Source organism: Lycorma delicatula, chromosome 1 (genome assembly GCF_047948215.1).
Source record: "Lycorma delicatula isolate Av1 chromosome 1, ASM4794821v1, whole genome shotgun sequence".
NCBI classification, from domain to species: Eukaryota; Metazoa; Arthropoda; class Insecta; order Hemiptera; family Fulgoridae; genus Lycorma; species Lycorma delicatula.
In genome coordinates, this window is record NC_134455.1 from 199,385,991 (window position 1) to 199,404,066 (window position 18,076).

The following is an 18,076-nucleotide window of genomic DNA, read 5'->3' on the forward strand; positions in this document are numbered from 1 at the left end:
CACAATAGTAATTTTACAAGCACCCATGTAAAATATTTTACTAACATCCAGCAGATAATAAAAATTGTGGTCAAATTGAGTGACAAATTATTTTTTTGGATTAAAGATTTCTTACTGATAAAGTAAAAGTAGGATGGGAAAGCCATGTATATCACATTTTCAGCCAAAAAACTATCCTTAAATGTTAGGTAATAATAACAATATAAAAAGTAAACCCTCAATGGTAAGGTAAAGTAAGGTAAGTCTTTATTTGTAAAACAGATAAACATGGACAATGTTATTGAAATAGCAATAGTAAAAAAAAAAAATTAATTAGATTCAAATCAACCTGTGATACTAATAATGATATAAAAGTACTTGAATTATATAATGGGATATGCATAACTTTTTTGTTTATTCTTAATCTAAAATTACTACTATATATATTTCTTATTTCCACAAATATTAACACCAAAGTTAAATTAAAAACACTAGCATAGTATTAATATATTATAAGTTAATACTGACTATCAGATACATATTTAAAGGAATTATTACTTAGCTACAATTAAAAATAGACAAATTTATTCAGAAGATAATTATTCTTGATTGTTTGTGTACATACTCTCTACGTGTAAATATATTTTTGATCATTCAATATGTACATAAATATGCATTAATGTAGAAAAGATAAAGAGATAATATCTGAAAATGGTAACAATTAAATAAATAATTTATTACAATATAGTGATGCAGATAAAATAGTAGGACTATCGAATAAAGAGTTCTACACAAAAACTTGCTAACAAATTTGTACAGTCAATAAATTACAAAAAAAAGTCTGTTAAGAAAGAATTAATTTTTATTTTTTAAAGACAAATTTTGAAGATTCTTTAAAAATCAAAATGTATGCAGAATGAACAAAATAAACAACTGACAACACATATTATTTACCAATATATTTGTTTACACTGAAAAAGAAATGTATGTGACAGTTTGTAATGATGAAATATAAATAAATAAGAAATATCTTTAAAAAATATACTTTTCATTAAATTATGCAATTTTTTCCATTTTTAAAGATTTAATAACTACAAAAGCTGTAGGTAAATAAAATGTGATATGAATTTCAAAGAAAACTAATTAAGTCATTACTTGATTTGTATTACATGAATTTTAACTGTACATTACTTTTCATCTTTTCAAGCAAGATGATGGTAATATTAGATTAAAAATGAGTTTATTTTCATTCACAGGAGCTTTGAATTATTTTGCTTTTTAATAATTTCCCAAACTTTATAGCGTTAAAAATGGAAAACTTACAAATTTTTGTTACAAAGTATTTTTGTAGTTTCAGCTGCTATAAAGTACAAATTGTTGATTGAAACGAAAATTCATATTGTATTCTCAATACTTGGAAAGTTTTAAGGCACACTGAAAATACCAAGAAAGGAAAGTATATGACAAAAATAGTCTCAGAATGAATCTGTTCAGTTCAAATTAAAAACTATAATTATTATTGTATTATTAAAAATACCTCTTCTTTACAGAATTTTTTTGTTTTATAGCAATCAAACATTTCTTTAAGTACAAGTCTTATAAATACCAAATGTACAAAATATAAAAAAATCTTAAGTTCAACCTTCACTGTTAAAGATTAATCCAAGGAAAGTCACTGATAGAAAACCCTTCACTTTTCTAGTAAAAACGCAAAAGATAACTTCAAAGTAAAAACATCTACAATTCAGAGATTATTATATTTTCAATTAAAGATATTTCAAGAAAAATATCTTTAATTAAAGGTAAATAGAGAAAGGTTAAGGATAACTTTTCTTTTTTTATTATTTTTAAAAGAAAATATTTAATCATTTGTTTTACTTAAGTTGCCTAATATTTTTTAAATGTACGTAAATGATGAGAGATCATCAAGTTGATGTAACAATAATTTTTATATGTAAAACAAGCGGAGCCTCCCAGCTAGAGTTTTTAACTATTTTTGTCTTGTTTTTTGGAACGCCTCTTATCTCCAGATTAAATGTCCCAGTGCGTTTCAATCTATGTTTAAAATGTAATGCCCAGACACCATGTTTATGAACCATATCAAATAAACTACTTTCATTTCCCTTTGTAATTACATATTCAAAATCACTCTGAAAAAGAAAATAAAAACTTAGTACACAGTTAAAGGTAGCAATGCTGCTGTTTGGAAAAAAAATCCTCATTGTAGATTGCATGATAATAAATCTACATGCAAATAAATAAATACTAAAAATAAACTTAATAAATAATAAAATAAATTGGAAATTCAATGATTTAATTTTTACTAAGACACATTATAATAATTACTCTCAACTTTACAGGTATAACATAGAATACTAAGTTTAAAATATAGCAACAACTAAGGGTTCAACTAAGGGTTGTTAACAAAACCAACAATTATAATCAAGTTTTTAAACTTTATTACCTCCTGACTACAATGAAACACTATCTCCATAAAAAAAAGTACAATCAGTCATATTAATTTCCAATTTGATTATTTTGCAATTAAGACTTTTAACATTATTTTGTCGTCATTTGAAAAAAAAAGTGGATCAACAAGAATTTACTTCCATTAAAAAATAATAATAAATGATATTTTTGATTACTGTGGCTAATATGTATTACTTAACTAAAATGTTTTATCAAACTTAAGACACTTCGTTCTTCCCATTAATATTCTTTAAAGTTATTAATATAATATCTAACTCAATAAATGCACAAATAATAAAATGCAGTCTTATCAACAACTGCCTTTCAAATTATATGGTTATTCCAGAAGATCTTTCCAGAGCTAATAATGTAGCCTCTTCTTCAGTGTAGGCACAGTGGCACTGCTGTTAATAACATTCATCATAAATTGATTACGGAAGTTCTTTAATATGCAATCAAATATTGTATTTTGTCAATACTATGTTCATTCATTTGATGATACATTTGAAAACATTTGATGATACTTCAAAAATTCTCTCACATTACACAATAACAAGCAGAAAAAAATATTATGTTGACATTATAAATGCAAAATGCCATAAGACTAGATCACTTATTCCTTGTACACATCATTGTCGACAAAAGTGTGTTAAGCAATGAAACATGTATGTTTATGCTATGAAGAGTGATTAAATCTTTTGTGGATACGCGTAATAGTAAGTAGCTATTCTCTGTATTTTAAATCTGTTATCTGTTTTGCATACAGATACTTGGATACACACGTGGATACACATTACAGTGCTTAATATATAATCTTTTCATCTGACAACTACAAGATAAACTCAATACAATAAAAACCTGGCAAATGGCTACCCTACCATACTAATACATAACAAACATGTTTTATTACCATACTAATACATAACAAACATGTTTTATATAAAACTTAACCCAGTGTCCTTTCATGGCAAGAAACATTCTTTTGCAGTCCTCTACTGAAATGACTGGCAGCTGTACTGTCACATTAGTCATTCCTGGCTACCAAAGTGGACCTTTCAGCAGCATCTTCAGCTTTGAGAAAAAGTGGCAATTACAAGCAGTTATGTCAAGTGAGCAAGAAGTTTGATGATCCTGAGGAATTCTGTTCTTGATCAAGAAATCCTGGATTACAGAACACAATGATTGAGCAGGTGCATTATTGTGATGTACTGCCTGATTTCTACAGGTTTAGTCTCTTGTTTTGAACCTCATCATGAAAATGACATAAAACTTTTAGTTATTATTATTTGTTGACATTTGATCTTCTATTATATATCCATATTATGCAACTCTGCAGTAATTGAAAGAAACAGCCACATATGAGTAACTTTCACTTTGTTCTTCTTGTCTTGATTTCTTCAGATTTGAGAATATTGGTAACTTCCTCTGTAAAACATTTAGTTTCTGGGGTGTAACTATACACCTAAGATGTATACTCTTACACCACTACATAGTCTTAAGGAAGTTAGAATTACTGCTGGCCCACTACAGTATGTTTTGTGCGATTTCAAAACATATCGGTTTCTGTTCAAGTGAAAGCACATTTGGGACAAATTTTGTGTCAAACTGTGAATGTGAAATCATCTGGTAAAATCATTTGTAAAGAACTATTTTTAAACCCAATATTAATTGCAATTTCTCAGATGGTTAGTCCAGATTTTCCATTATCAAACTGCACATGCTGTAAATGGTATTTGGATTTTGAGTTGTGATAGCCTAAATGTATGCTAGTTATTGTCAACTGAAATTTGGCCATTTTGAAAATGGCTACAGCACATAATTTGTGTAAAACTCAATACATCATTCCGAAAAGCTGCTTAACCTTATGAATTATTTCTCTTTGAATATCATCACGTTTTTTAAAGAACTTGATGTAGTAGCATTTCAATATGTTCCATAATTACACACAAAAATGCAACAAGTATCTGTTACAGTAACACACACTGAATGCTGAATAGAAACTGATGGTCTTTATGAGGTTAAAAAGAACATTATGCACACTAGCTGTTAGTGCTATGGGCTATCAAGTTGTAATGTTCACATTCCAAACCTTTTTAGTAAATGAATGTTTGGATACTTTTTAAATAAATCTTGTTCACAGCAACCAACAATCCCACACAATTGCCAACATTTTCAGTAAAGAAGATTGCTCCATAACTTACATCAATAAAAATAAAATCATAGAGGAAATTAACAAAATATGCCAAATTAGCATTCCAGCAGTAGAGAAATTAAATTTTTGTGTTTCCACTAACCACTAGAATTGACAGATTGGATGGGTATTTAGTCACATACATACATACATGTGTGTGTGTGTGTGTGTGTGTGTGTGTGTGAACATGTGTACACACGCATATACACAATCTGCAAATCAGCAACTAGACACTGGCTTTATGTACTAAGATATTAGCCACAACATGAAAATTTTACATATAAAAATCAATATTGCAACACACGTGGGTAATTCAAAAATGTATAAACATATTAAATATAATAAAGATCCTCATGCTAATGAACAAACACAACATAGATAGACATATTATTTGACTATATAAGATGTACAACATTAACAAGTGTGGCAGTAGTAACTTCAGTGAAGAAGGAGCAGCATAATTATCCTTGAAAAAGTCTGAAAGAACAATTTCCACAAAATCTGAAAGTGAATTTGTAATAATTTGTATTCTTTAGAAGTATTATCATGCTGTTCATTATTTATATGTTGCACATTAATGTACATATAAACTCTTCAACTAAATGACATTTTGTGCTATTTTAAAGTTGATTTGTGCATACATAAAGTTAATTTCATAGATTAAAGGGTCTTTGTTTAATACATAGGATATCTTTTATAATTAATTCTGTTGGTTTTTCATAATAGAAGATTTCAGATTTTTATAATAAATAACTTCTCCACAAGTCATTATGTCCTTTACTCTTACCACATATCTTTCTATAATATATATGAATACTTAAAGTTTTCCCATCAATTTACAATAGGAATATTTAAATAAAAGTAAAAATTAAATTAAATTAAATATCAGACAAAGTCACACAAATCTTATAGTTATACAGACTGTTTCTAAAATGGTGGGCTGGCTATATTTTTTCGGATTCCACTTGTAAAACTTAACAAACTTTTTCCTTAGGAAAAATGGCGATTTCTCCTTCGTTCTTCCCCTGTCTGCCATTTTGTTATTTTTATATAAAAATTTATATCTCAAGTTTGGATATACGAATCATATTAATATTTGGTAAGTCCTTGGTAATAAAGTTTTAAAATTTGCAAAAAATCAGGAATTAAATACCTTCGTACATTACAAAATGGCAGCTATGTTTATTTTTCAATCCGTTAAATCTTCATAAATATTAGTTTTATCAAAATTTATGTTATTTGCAAAAATATTAAACCTTTTATTTTGAACAAGATGACATTTTATTTTTTTAAATCGGTTAACAATAGTCAAATTATGGCAGAAAATTGATGTAATTTTGTATCTGTTTTCATGTCCTCCACTTTACATTCAATTCAATTAAATATTAATTGTTTTTATTTGTTGTTAATTCTAGTATTGTAAATCAGTATCAAATTAAGTAATAATTTCTCACAATAAGATTTAATATTAAATAATAATAAAACAATTGATATTAATTTTTCACTTTTGAATAATTTTACACAGCGACTATTGTTGATAATGTTAAAAATATAAAAATGAAGCTTCCATCAACAGGAATGGTGTTCAAAACTATCACAACCAGCATATCTGAAGTGATAAGAATCCTCATGGTACCTTCCAAAGCAGCCATCAACAAAGATTTTCCCTGAACATATGGGTGGGTATTTTTACTGACTGTCTTTTGGGTCCTGTCATTCTACCAAATCGTTTAAATGGAGAAAATTATCTTGCTCATTTAACCAAAAATCTTCCACATTTTTTAGAAGACCTACCACTACAATTAAGAGGAAATATGTGGTTTCACCGCGATGGAGCTCCAGCACACTTCAGTCAGTTGGTATCAGATTTCCTGCATGAAACTTTCCATGAAAAATGGATAGGCCGCAGAGGGCCAGTGCCCTGGCCTGCCCGATCGCCTGACTTAAACCCTCTTGACTTCTACCTGTGGGGCCATTTGAAACATATTATTGTTTATTCAACTTACATTGAGAATCTTCAACAAAAGATCCAAAATGAATTTCAAAAAATTAGGAATACTCCTGGAATTTTTGAACGGTCAAGACAATCTCTGAGAAAAAGACTGGAGACTTGTGCAATTTCTCATGGTGGACACTTTGAACATCTCTGATAACTTTTAACAATTGTTAACTGTTTAATTACACCTGATGTTCTACAATTATTAATGTAAGATTATCACAGGTAGTTACTATATTTTTTAATTATTAGGTTTATTACTGTGAAAAAATTAATTTGATACTAATTTACAATACTAGAATTAACAATAAACAAAAACAATTAGCATTTAATTGAATTGAACGTAAAGTGGAGGACATGAAAACAGACACAAAATGACATCAATTTTCTGTCATAATTCGACTATTTGTTAACAAATTTAAAACAATAAAATGTTATCTTGTTCAAAATAAAAGGTTTAATATTTTAGCAAATAACATAAATTTTGATAAAACTAATATTTATGAAGATTTAACGGATTGAAAAATAAACATGGCTGCCATTTTGTAATTTACGAAGGTATTTAATGCCTGATTTTTTGTTAATTTTAAAACTTTATTACCAAGATGCTTACCAAACATTAATGTGATTTGTCTATCTGAACTTGAGATATGAATTTTTATATAAAAATAAGAAAATGGTGGACAGCGAGAGAACGAAGGAAAAATCACCGTTTTCCTAAGGTTATTTTTTGTTTAGTTTTACAAGTAGAATCCGAAAAAGTATAGCCAGCCCACCAATTTAGAAACATTCTGTATAGCGATGAACTTTTGAAGAGTGTTCCACAGGACTTAAGCTATTATTGACAAAATTAAAAAAAAAAAATACTTCCCAATGAGAATAGTAAGAGTTGAAATTACTGACCAAATCATGCTAGTTCTACTTTCTAAATAGTCAAAAAACAGAGTTAATATTTGATTTATGAAATTTTATTCATCATTCATTTGAATGACATGATTACTTATTGTTCTGGACCAACCTCAGCATAAATACTATATATATATCTTATGTCATCATTACAGAAGAACAACTTCAGCTATTTTTTAATATATTCCAGTTGTTGCCTTCCTTTTCTATTTTTACCCTCTAACACTCTATTGACAAAGAAAAACTAAAGTTTGATGTCTAACTATATGGTCAAACAACTGAATCTTATTCACAAGAACCAGCTCTATAAATTTCTCTCCCTTCTTATTTTCTCAGCAGCTCTTCATTTATATTTTATCAATTTACTTGATTTTCAACATCCTCCTCTTACACTAAACTTCAAAGACATTTACTTTTTCTTTTTGTTTTTCTGTTATCAATGTTCTGAAACTATAAGAGTTACACTTTTAAGAATATCTATCTAATTCTTGGATTCAAATTTGACAGTAGCAAAATTTTATTCATGAAATGCTTTCCTTGCTTGTGTCAGCTGCTTTTGATTTCTACCATATGCTATATATTCTTTATTATTTTACTATATAAATAACAAATTTCTTTAAAGACATGTAAGTTCCTGTTTCTTAATAATTAACTCACTATCTTCCTAATTCAGTCATACTTTATTATTTTCAAACTAAGTTCTATCCTAGCAATAAGTCCATATCATTAAGAATTTGCTCTTACTCATTTTTGGTACCTGTCAAAACATCATCAGAAACTCTATGTTTTACTGTTTTTTATTTTTAAATAGTTTTATTCCAGACTTAATCTGTTTTGGTTCTTTCAAGTAAAGTTAAAAGTAACAGGGAAAACTAAACTCTTACCTTGCTCCTTTCTGAATTAGAACTTGTCTTTCTTCATCTTGTTTTCTTAACACTGCTACCCAATTTTTATGTAAATACTTTTTTCTTTCACTTAATTTAAAAAGTTTTACTCATTTCATTCCATTCTACATTTCTTCTCCAGAACAAACATTTATCAAATCTATCTAGATCCATTTCTTTTCAGCATTGCCTTCTCCAGATCTACTGCTGTGTAGATGGCTTTATTCTTCTTATCCATGGCTTCTAAGACTAGTTGAAAGCCAGAATGGACTCTTTGTACTCATGCTCCTTCTGAATTGAATTGGTTTTCAAGTAGTACAACTTCTTAACACACATTCTATCTGTCATTTAACAGTAGTGATGAGTATTTTTAGTGCATAAGATGTTAAACAGTAGATACAAATTTTTTATACTTATCTGCTTCTGCTTTCTTTGGTATAATAATAATTTTACTCTTTTAATATCTGTAGATACTTCAACACTCTGAAGTAAGCTCTACTTTCCTGTCTATACAGTCTCTTTAGAGATCCATCTGCTAAACAAAATTATGATTCAGATGGTGTGTTATCTATTCCTTATTTTTGTTTGACTTATAGAAATTTCATCAAAATGTGATCTCAAAATAGTCTTCTGTGATATTATCAATCTATTTTTCTTTATTGAATACCTCATTTGACAATTTTTCCCCTCTGTACAGTTTCTCTATATATTCCACTTTCTTTTTTCCCTAATAGTGGTTTTCTACTCGCACATCATACATTTTGCCTTCATTTCTCCATAGCGTTTTCTTATTTTTCTACACACCTACCTTCTAGTAATCATATTTTGTGTACCTTACTATACGAGGTGCAACAATAAAGTAATGAGACTGATGTGAAAAAAAATGTTGCTTACCGTTTTAGTCATGTTTAGTGTTGTCTCCTTCAAAGTAGTTCCCCTCTGACTGCACACACTTATTCCAGCGCTTCTGCCATTGATGGTAACATTTCTGGAACTCATCTTCTGTAATATCCTCCAAGACCCTCGTCAGCTTTTTGGACATCTTGTGTTGTTTGAAAATGGTGTCCCTTGACCACCATTTTGACTCTTGGAAATAGAAAAAAGTCGCACGGAGCGATATCTGGTGAATAAGGTGGCTGTGATAGTACTGAAATTTGTTTTGAGGTTAAAAATTGCTGTACTGACAGAGCAGTATGGGATGGCGCATTATCGTGATGCAGAATCCAATTATCAGCAATGTTGGCATGGACACGAACTCGTTTACGAAGTCTTTCTAAAATTTCTTTGTAGAAAATATTGGTTAACTGTTTGTCCAGGAGGCACCCACTCTTTATGAACAATTCCCTTGGAATCGAAGAAGCACACAAGCATGCATTTCACTTTTGACTTTGACATGTGAGCTTTTTTTGGTCTGGGTGATCCCTTTGAGCACCACTGCGAACTTTGGCGTTTTGTCTCTGGATCGTATTGAAAAACCAACCTTCATCACCAGTGATAACACAGCTCAACAAATCTGGATTGATTTCCGTTTGCTCTAACAGATCGGCTGCCACATTTTTCCGTGTTTCTCGCTGTTGTTGTGTGAGATTTTTGGGGACCATTTTTGCACAAATCTTTTCTCATACCAAGATCTTCAGTTAATATTAGAAGAACCGTTTCTCGATTGATGTTGAGTTCTTCTGCAATCATTTTCATGGATAATCTTCGATCAGATCGTACAATTTCACGCACCCTGGTCAAGTTGACATCTGTCCGTGAGGTTGATGGTCGTCCACTACGGTCTTCATCTTCAACATTCGTTCTGTCTTCACTAAAAATTTTATGCCACCGAAAAACATGAGCTGTTGATATAACCTGCTCTCCAAAAGCCTTCTGAAGCTTACCATAAGTTGTCGTCGCGTTTTCAACCAATTTAACGCAAAAAGAAATGGCATACCATTGCGCAATATTTTGCGGTTTCATTTCTGAGACGAGAGACACAAACACGTGTTCACTTATTACAGCACAACTCACGACTAAGCAGTTGCATCAATGTGCTGCTTGGACTAGAAGTAGCTTATAGACCAAGGTCAAAGATGGTGTGCCTACGCAAGCTGCAGGGTTGCCACATCTTGCAAAGAAAAATCAGTATTTCTTGATTAAGCAATATCCTTTGCTATTTTTCACTTTCTACTGACTTTATTTCTAAAGTACCTATACGTTTCTTGTCTTCATCATCTAGGATGGATAAAGTTCTTCAAATTTTTAAAATAAAATTTCCACAGTTTTAAATTTTGAGTTGGTTGAGGGCTAATGTTTGGCATACGTTTTATTAAGAAGATTCTTAAAAACTGTACGTCACAAATTTCTTAGTGATTTAAAGTTTTGACAAAAAATATGTATACTCTACATAATTTGGAAAGAAGTCTAAATCAATTTAATTTGAACAATTAAACAAAGAAATTGTACTTTTTAAAAACTCTTCAAGATAACCAAAGTAAAAGTTAAAAAAATTAAAATGTTAAATAACTAACTTAAGACCTGTTCTACCTGTTCTATAGGGGCTGGTCATGTTAATGTCAAGGCCTGCCAAAACTTACCTCCCATATGGGAGAAAATTAAGGTACTCTTTTTCTGAGAATTGCTGAAGGTGTATTTAAGAAATGATGCGACAAAGAAAATTTCTATTTCTTTTAATTACTTTTAAAAGTAGGCAGTAGAATGTTTAAACAAACAAAGGGGCAAATCAATGCTTTAGAAGACCTGTGTGAGGATTTAAAGAAATTTAATAGTTAGACTGAATGGTTTAAAAAGATCAAGAAAAACTGAGCATGCGACTGCTGGGAGCGAGACATTCTAATAGCAAAAATGTTACGTAGCAATAGAGATAATTAATTCTCTGGCAGAGAAAGTTGCAAATGTTTGATACAACTTTTTCATTCTTAGGTTGTTATAAATTTTCTCTTTTCATCCAACATTAAAAAAAAAAAACAAACAGAAGGACAATTATGTCCTCTACTCTCTCCCTCACAGGTTCATCGTTTATTTTCCTAAATCAACATCAAAAACTTTATTGTAATAATCAGAATATTTAGCAAGGGAAATTTACTTTGATATGTAATTATAAGAACAGTAACTAAAATAAAATATAAATAAATAATACACCAAATCTAAAACTAATAATACGAATACAATTTATTACCTTGACTGCTGGCTGCAACTTCAATATTCTCATTTTATGTTTTGTCTGAGCAAGAGTAATTTTTAATAATTTATGAGGCTGCTCTCCATGATGATGGCGTTTGTGTCGTGTATTATCCTACAAAGTTAAAATGATCACAGGTAAATAAATGACTTCACCTGACACATGTGTAAATGCTAAAAATTGTATACATTTGTAATTTTTTTAGGTAACTTAAAAAAAATAAAAGTTCTCATTTTTATCTTTATATGTTTTTATGTTCATGCTTTTTTTTAAGAATAAAACAAATATTGAGATAAAGCTTTCTTCAAGTTATTCAGAATCTTATTCAGTGCTTGTAGGACAGTCACTAACCTGCCTTAACTTAAGAGAATCAGTTTGACCAGTTTAATGGATTTATATTTCATATAATTTAACTTTTTAATCTAGACAATCTAAATGACCAAACCTACACATGCTATTTCATCCACAGTGTAATTCATAGTTTCAACATTTATCTGTTTTTACCATTTGCTTTCCTTCACAAAAATCCAAACAAAATTATTAAAAAAATTGAATTTATATGATGTTTGATAATTTAATTCCTGAAACGCACTTATAACATACATTCAAAACTATGTCTGGGGTGTTTGTTAAGTCAAAGCAATAATCAAAGCTGGCATTCATTGTTGAGGTCATTCTTAGTTTCTTGCATCTCTGCTAGGAGCATAACCAAGTTTCACTCAAATACATTCAAAAGAATTTTGAATGTTATTTAGTTAATCAAAAATGGACAAAAGAGAGTTTTATTTGGTATTCATAATTACTTTTTAAAACATAAAAAGTTTCTTAAAAGTAAAGTATTGTAATATTAAAGTTAAATCTGCATAGAGTTTAAAATTTGACTTATTAGAAAATTTATGTTATTAGAACCCTGTGTGGTCTGCATCCAGACAGTGAAGTACAAATCTATATTTAGCAGTAAAGTGAAGTAATAAGACTTGTTTCATTTGGTAGCTGCTTCAGTCACTAATTAGTTGCATAGTGCCTACTTTTTACAACCCTGGAAAAACATCCTTGGACTGGAGGGTTATCATCCTACCAAGGAAATGGTGATTCAGTTAACTAACAGTTGGTGAAATTATGTACAACATGAGCAATTGCAGTAGCCAATCTAATTCCTATTATATTTATCACGGAATGTAAAGAATAAGGATAAGGAAAAGGGTAGTTAGAGTAAAGAAACAATCAATTCAAAAAAATCTTCGTTACGAGATTATGTCATAAATAATAATATTTATTCTACAAAAGAAGGTTTCAACGGGGAATATTTCTTGAGAAAAAGCAACAAGATACATCTCTTGAAACATTCTGTTTGTAACTTTAAGCTAATGCATACACACATATATCTCTATAACACTTACATGCAATCTGACTCTTGATCATTTTATTTTTAAATCCAGATAAATAACAGAACAAAAACTCTAACTGACTTATAATAATGTAATATATCATGGTTTTTTAATAAATTTTTAATAACTGAAAAATTAACTATGAAAAAAGTTAAATTTAGATCTCACAAATTATTTTCTAAGCTAGATGAAAGATTATACCAAAGGCATTTTAATTGATTGTTTAATAATAAACAAAATAATTAAATAATTAAACATTTTTTTAAGACGATACCTTATATAAAATTGACTTGTGATGATTAACATTTTTATGCAAACTGTGATGTTTATCTTTGTTAGATAATTTTGCCAATGTTAAATTTACCATTCTTCTATGACGTCCATTTACCTGTAATAAATCAATAGAATAACAGTATTTTTAATTAAATTAAAAATATTCAATAGAGTAATGAGTAGATCTAACAGATTCATCTATAAATGATTATACAGCTCTGGACTAAAATCATAAAAGATTTCTTTTCCATAAAAATTCACAGTACAATTTGTTCATGAACATCATGTGTTTTAAGTGTAGTGTTGTCAGATTCCAGATTAATAATGTACAAAGTTTGTGATTTCAAACTTATTGAGGCTTATTGCACAAAGTTTTGAATTTAGGGATCCTCAAACATTAAATAAAGATGTTAATGAAGACTAAATATACATAATTCCACAAAAATAATATGTGTTCAAATTTTTGCATGCAATTATAGAAATTCTAAGAATTCTCAAGTTTGGTTAATTTGTATACTAATATGAACTCTAACCATGTCCATAATGTTTAGTGAGACTATTGTTTAAATAAAGAAAGGTGAAATACTAACTATTCTCAAAAAATTTTAGTCTCTAATTATACTATTACATGAAGAGACAGAATGTGCAGAAAAGAAGTCTGCCTTAGGAAATTATGTCAGAAATAATAATACTTGTTTTACAGAAGAAGTTTGCAATACATCAGACACTACTGACTGACCTGTAACAGTTGCTCACTGAAAGCACATATTTCTCTTTAAGTGATACAGGCTATATAATAATTATATTGTCCCTAACTCTTAATTATAATCTTTTTGGTATATTTTTGGAAAAAAAAAGAAGATAAAACAATATCTCAATTTTTGTCCTGAACCTTTACAACACTGCTGTGTTTATGTGATCATGAAAACATAACTTGTTTCTGAAAATTAACAGTTTAAATGTTTAAACTTTTGTTAATTTAAATCAACCAAGTGATCTATCATGTATCATGCCTAATAGTGCAAACGAGTAAAATCTAAATCATTGAATTTTTATTGACCTTGAAAGCAATATTTTTCAAAAATAGGGCAATTTTATTAATTTCAGGAAGTCAAGGGATTTTCCACGCCTTTTATGGTCAAGGATACCCAAACTCTTGGACATTATTGGGTTTTAAACGCTTCAGAAATCAGAACTTAAAAAAAAAAAACATAGTTTGAATGTTGTAATATTTAAATTTTTGTTAATTAAGGATAACTAAGAATTCTAGAAGGATTGAGTAGACAAAGGCCTGAATTCTCTGCAATACAATTAAGTTTCTTATTTTTCTTTGAAAGCGAAGTGAATTTTCAAAAGAATGGTACCTGAATTTTTTATAGTTCAAACATGATTAACGTTTCAATTTTTGTGACAATTTAAGGAAAGTCTTTGGTGATTGCAAGAGAGCCAGAACTGTGTAATATTGGGAGTTTTTATTGACTCCTGCAAGCTGAATATATTTACTGAAAAAAATCAGTTATAATATCACAATATTTCAATTTTTAATTTAGGACAGGGGCCTCTGAACTCCTAAGTAAAAGTATTTCACTTCTAAACTATAAGTGTAAAACTTTTTTTGTTGAGCTTATGATAAGTTAGACCTTATTTAACATTCCCCATATTAAATAAGGTCTAATTTAACAGAGAATATTAATTAACATCCTCTACTACTCTCATTAGTGTCTGCGAATGTTAATTAATATCATTTCTCTTTTTAAGTTAGACTTTATTTAACATAGGGATGTTAAGTAAGGTCTAACTTAACATAACCTCAACAAAAGCATTTTTACACATGTGGCTGTGGATGCTTGTTAACATCCACTGACTAACTTGAAATATACGCATATATGTTTCTGTTTAATTGACATTTCTGAAACTGAATAGTATATATGAGGTCTGTAAATAAAGTAATGAGACTAGTTCTTTTTGGCAGCAAAAGTGGCAACATTATAAAGTTACTAGTAAACATATGGTTATATGAACTGCTGATTTATATTAGGTATTAATATTTTTAGTCTATTGTTGCCACGTGAGATGTAAACAAACTTTTCGTGAAACCAGTTTTTGTTGTGCATTACAAAAATGAGTGATACTAATTGTGTGCAACGTTGTGCATCAAGTTTTGTGTTAAACTCAGTGAGAATGCTACTGAAACTTTTTTAAAATTTTAAAGAGCATATGGAGATGAGGCTCTGTCATGAGCTTTTTTAGGTAGTTTAAAGTATTTTCAGATGGCCGGGAATAAGTTGCGGACGATCCATGATCTGGAAGACCGTTAATGTCACTCAACAAAGTTGAGTGAATCAGAGACTTGATACGGTATGACCGGCAATTAACTCTCAGTGATTGCAAAAGAATTGAATTTGAACCATACCACAGCCCATCAAATTTTAACAAACGAATTGGACATGAAATAAGTTTGTGCAAAACTGGTCCCAAAAAACTTCACTGTTGAACAGAAAAACAACAGGGTGGAAGTGTGCCGCAATCTTCTAGGGCGAATTGAAACTGATCCTGATTTTCTAAAAAATGTTATTACTCGTGATGAATCTTGGATATTGGAGTATGACCCAGAAACAAAATGTCAGGGAAAGGAGTGGCACACTTCAAACTCACCACATCCCAAAAAAGCAAAAATGAGCAAATCAAAATAATACTAATTTGTTTCTTCGATAGTAATGGCATTGTCCACAAGGAGTTTTTGCCTACAGGACAGACTGTAAATCAATATGTTTACAGAGAAGAGAAATTCTTGAAAGACTGTGGAAAAGAGATGCCCGCATGAGACCAGCCATCAAAGACAACTGGATGCTGCATCAAAAAAAAAAAAAAAAAAAAAAAAAAAAAACCATACCACACTTAATTAATGAGTTTTTGGCAAAGAAAGACATTCCTGTAGTTCCTCAACAATCTGATTCACCTGACTTGAATCCCTGTAACTTTTTCCTGTTCCTAACTTAAAAAAAACACCTTAAAGGACACCATATTGGAACAGTAAAAACATAGAAAAAAATTAACCAACCATCTGAAGGATATTCTGGTTTCTGAGTTCCAACATATTTATTAAATATGACGCAGACCAAAATTTTCAGACTCATGACCAAAAATAAAACTCCCCACCTTTCCATCACTTTATTGAAACTCATTTCTACATAACATACCAAGCATTAACATTTTTGTCCTCTGCAAGAAGATGCAAAAAATTTCATTCTACCAACAGTTTTTTTTTATACTAAAACTGTAGAGAATCAGTGGTGTTGATATAAATTGTTTTCTAAATTCAAATAAAATGTAATATTTAGATTTACTCCATGTTTTTCAGTTGCATAATTCTATTAATTTGATTTTTCTTATTTTGGTAATAGGTGATAATGTTAAATAGTGCAAAATACTTGAATATTAAAGTTTGAAGAACTTTTTTATATTTATTTTGAAAATTAAATTTTATAATTTTTGTGAAGTGTTGTCAACAATTCTCCCCCAAAAATGAAAATTTTTCATATTATTTACGGATATTATTTCAGTTTTATTTTGAATATATTTTTCAATATTATTTTAATGATTAAGCAGAAATCATGGTAAAAAAAGTACTGCATCTTAAAAATTTAGTAGTAATTATTCAGTAATTTCAACTTATTTTCTTTTACCCTAAATGATAGTGTCCATACATACCTATTTATTCATATCATTAACTAAACCTATCCAAAAAAAAAAACACAGAAACTTAATTTATAAAAACAACTGAAAAGTTAACAAAGTTTAACCTTTTGAAAAAAAAAAGTTTATTATTGCAATAATATAAGAAAATAAAGAATCTAAAATGTAGACAGACACACAGGCACACTCAATTTTATGTATATTTTTGGGACTTCAGTTTAATTGATAATTTATTTTTGGTACAGGCAGACGTTTAGATTGACTGTAAACAGAGTATTGACTGTAACTGAAATTGAAATAGTTTTTATAATAATTACCAAGTCTTCCTCTTGCAACATTTTTTTATAGATTTTATCACACAGAAACTTAAAAATAAAATACACTATAGAATGGCAAAAATGTTAGAAAATCAAAGTATTTTAAAAATTAATTGGTCGATAGATTATTAGTCTTTCTTAAAAACAAACATTAATAAAACTGCTAAATAGTTTGTATACCTGCTGAAAAAAGGTTTAGCACTATTTACAATGATTCTTTAGAGCATTGTATTGAGTATTATAAGGGTATTAAGGGATAGTTTTTATTACTCTAGCGACTATGACAGGTCTCTTTTCTAGTTTATCATTCTTTGAATGTTATATTTTTTATACTCATACAATATTGTCTTTTTAGAGTAGGCATAATAGTTTTATTTGATAATTATTTTTATAACAACTTACTTCTTTTACCAGTACATTTAGGCTTAATAAAAAGTTTTACAATTTTGTTTTGTTGGGGAAATGATTTAGAACTTTCGCGCATGCACACTATGTAGTAAACGTTTTTCTTTTTATTGAAAAATATGCTTCAAATAAAATACCATTTCCAATATATACATTAAACGTTATAATATAATTTTAAAATGTACAAGTTTTATAAAAAAGAAAATTATTTAAACAAATTAATTTTAAATTCATAAAATAGTATGTGAAATTAGAATAAACATGTAATGAACACCGTTTTACAAAGTTAAACACTAGTATGAACACTGTTTTTCTTAATATAGCAGTATACGAGGTGTGCTCAAAAATTAACGAGAATTTTTGTTTTTTGAAAGAATTTTATTTATTC

At 29.0% G+C, this 18,076-nt stretch overlaps 1 protein-coding gene across 1 annotated transcript in view; it reads right to left on the bottom strand.

Moving 5' to 3' along the window:
- Positions 1–224: 224 nt before the first annotated feature.
- Positions 225–18,076, bottom strand: part of LOC142327385 (fibrillin-1-like) — a 339,860-nt gene continuing 322,008 nt past the window's right edge. Inside the window, exons 54-56 of the mRNA XM_075370397.1 lie at positions 13,272–13,385; positions 11,607–11,723; positions 225–2,129 (exon numbers count right to left, since the gene is read on the bottom strand). Coding sequence (XP_075226512.1) covers positions 1,905–2,129; positions 11,607–11,723; positions 13,272–13,385 — 456 coding nt within the window. The 3' untranslated portion in view covers positions 225–1,904. The remainder of the gene's footprint in view (positions 2,130–11,606; positions 11,724–13,271; positions 13,386–18,076) is intronic.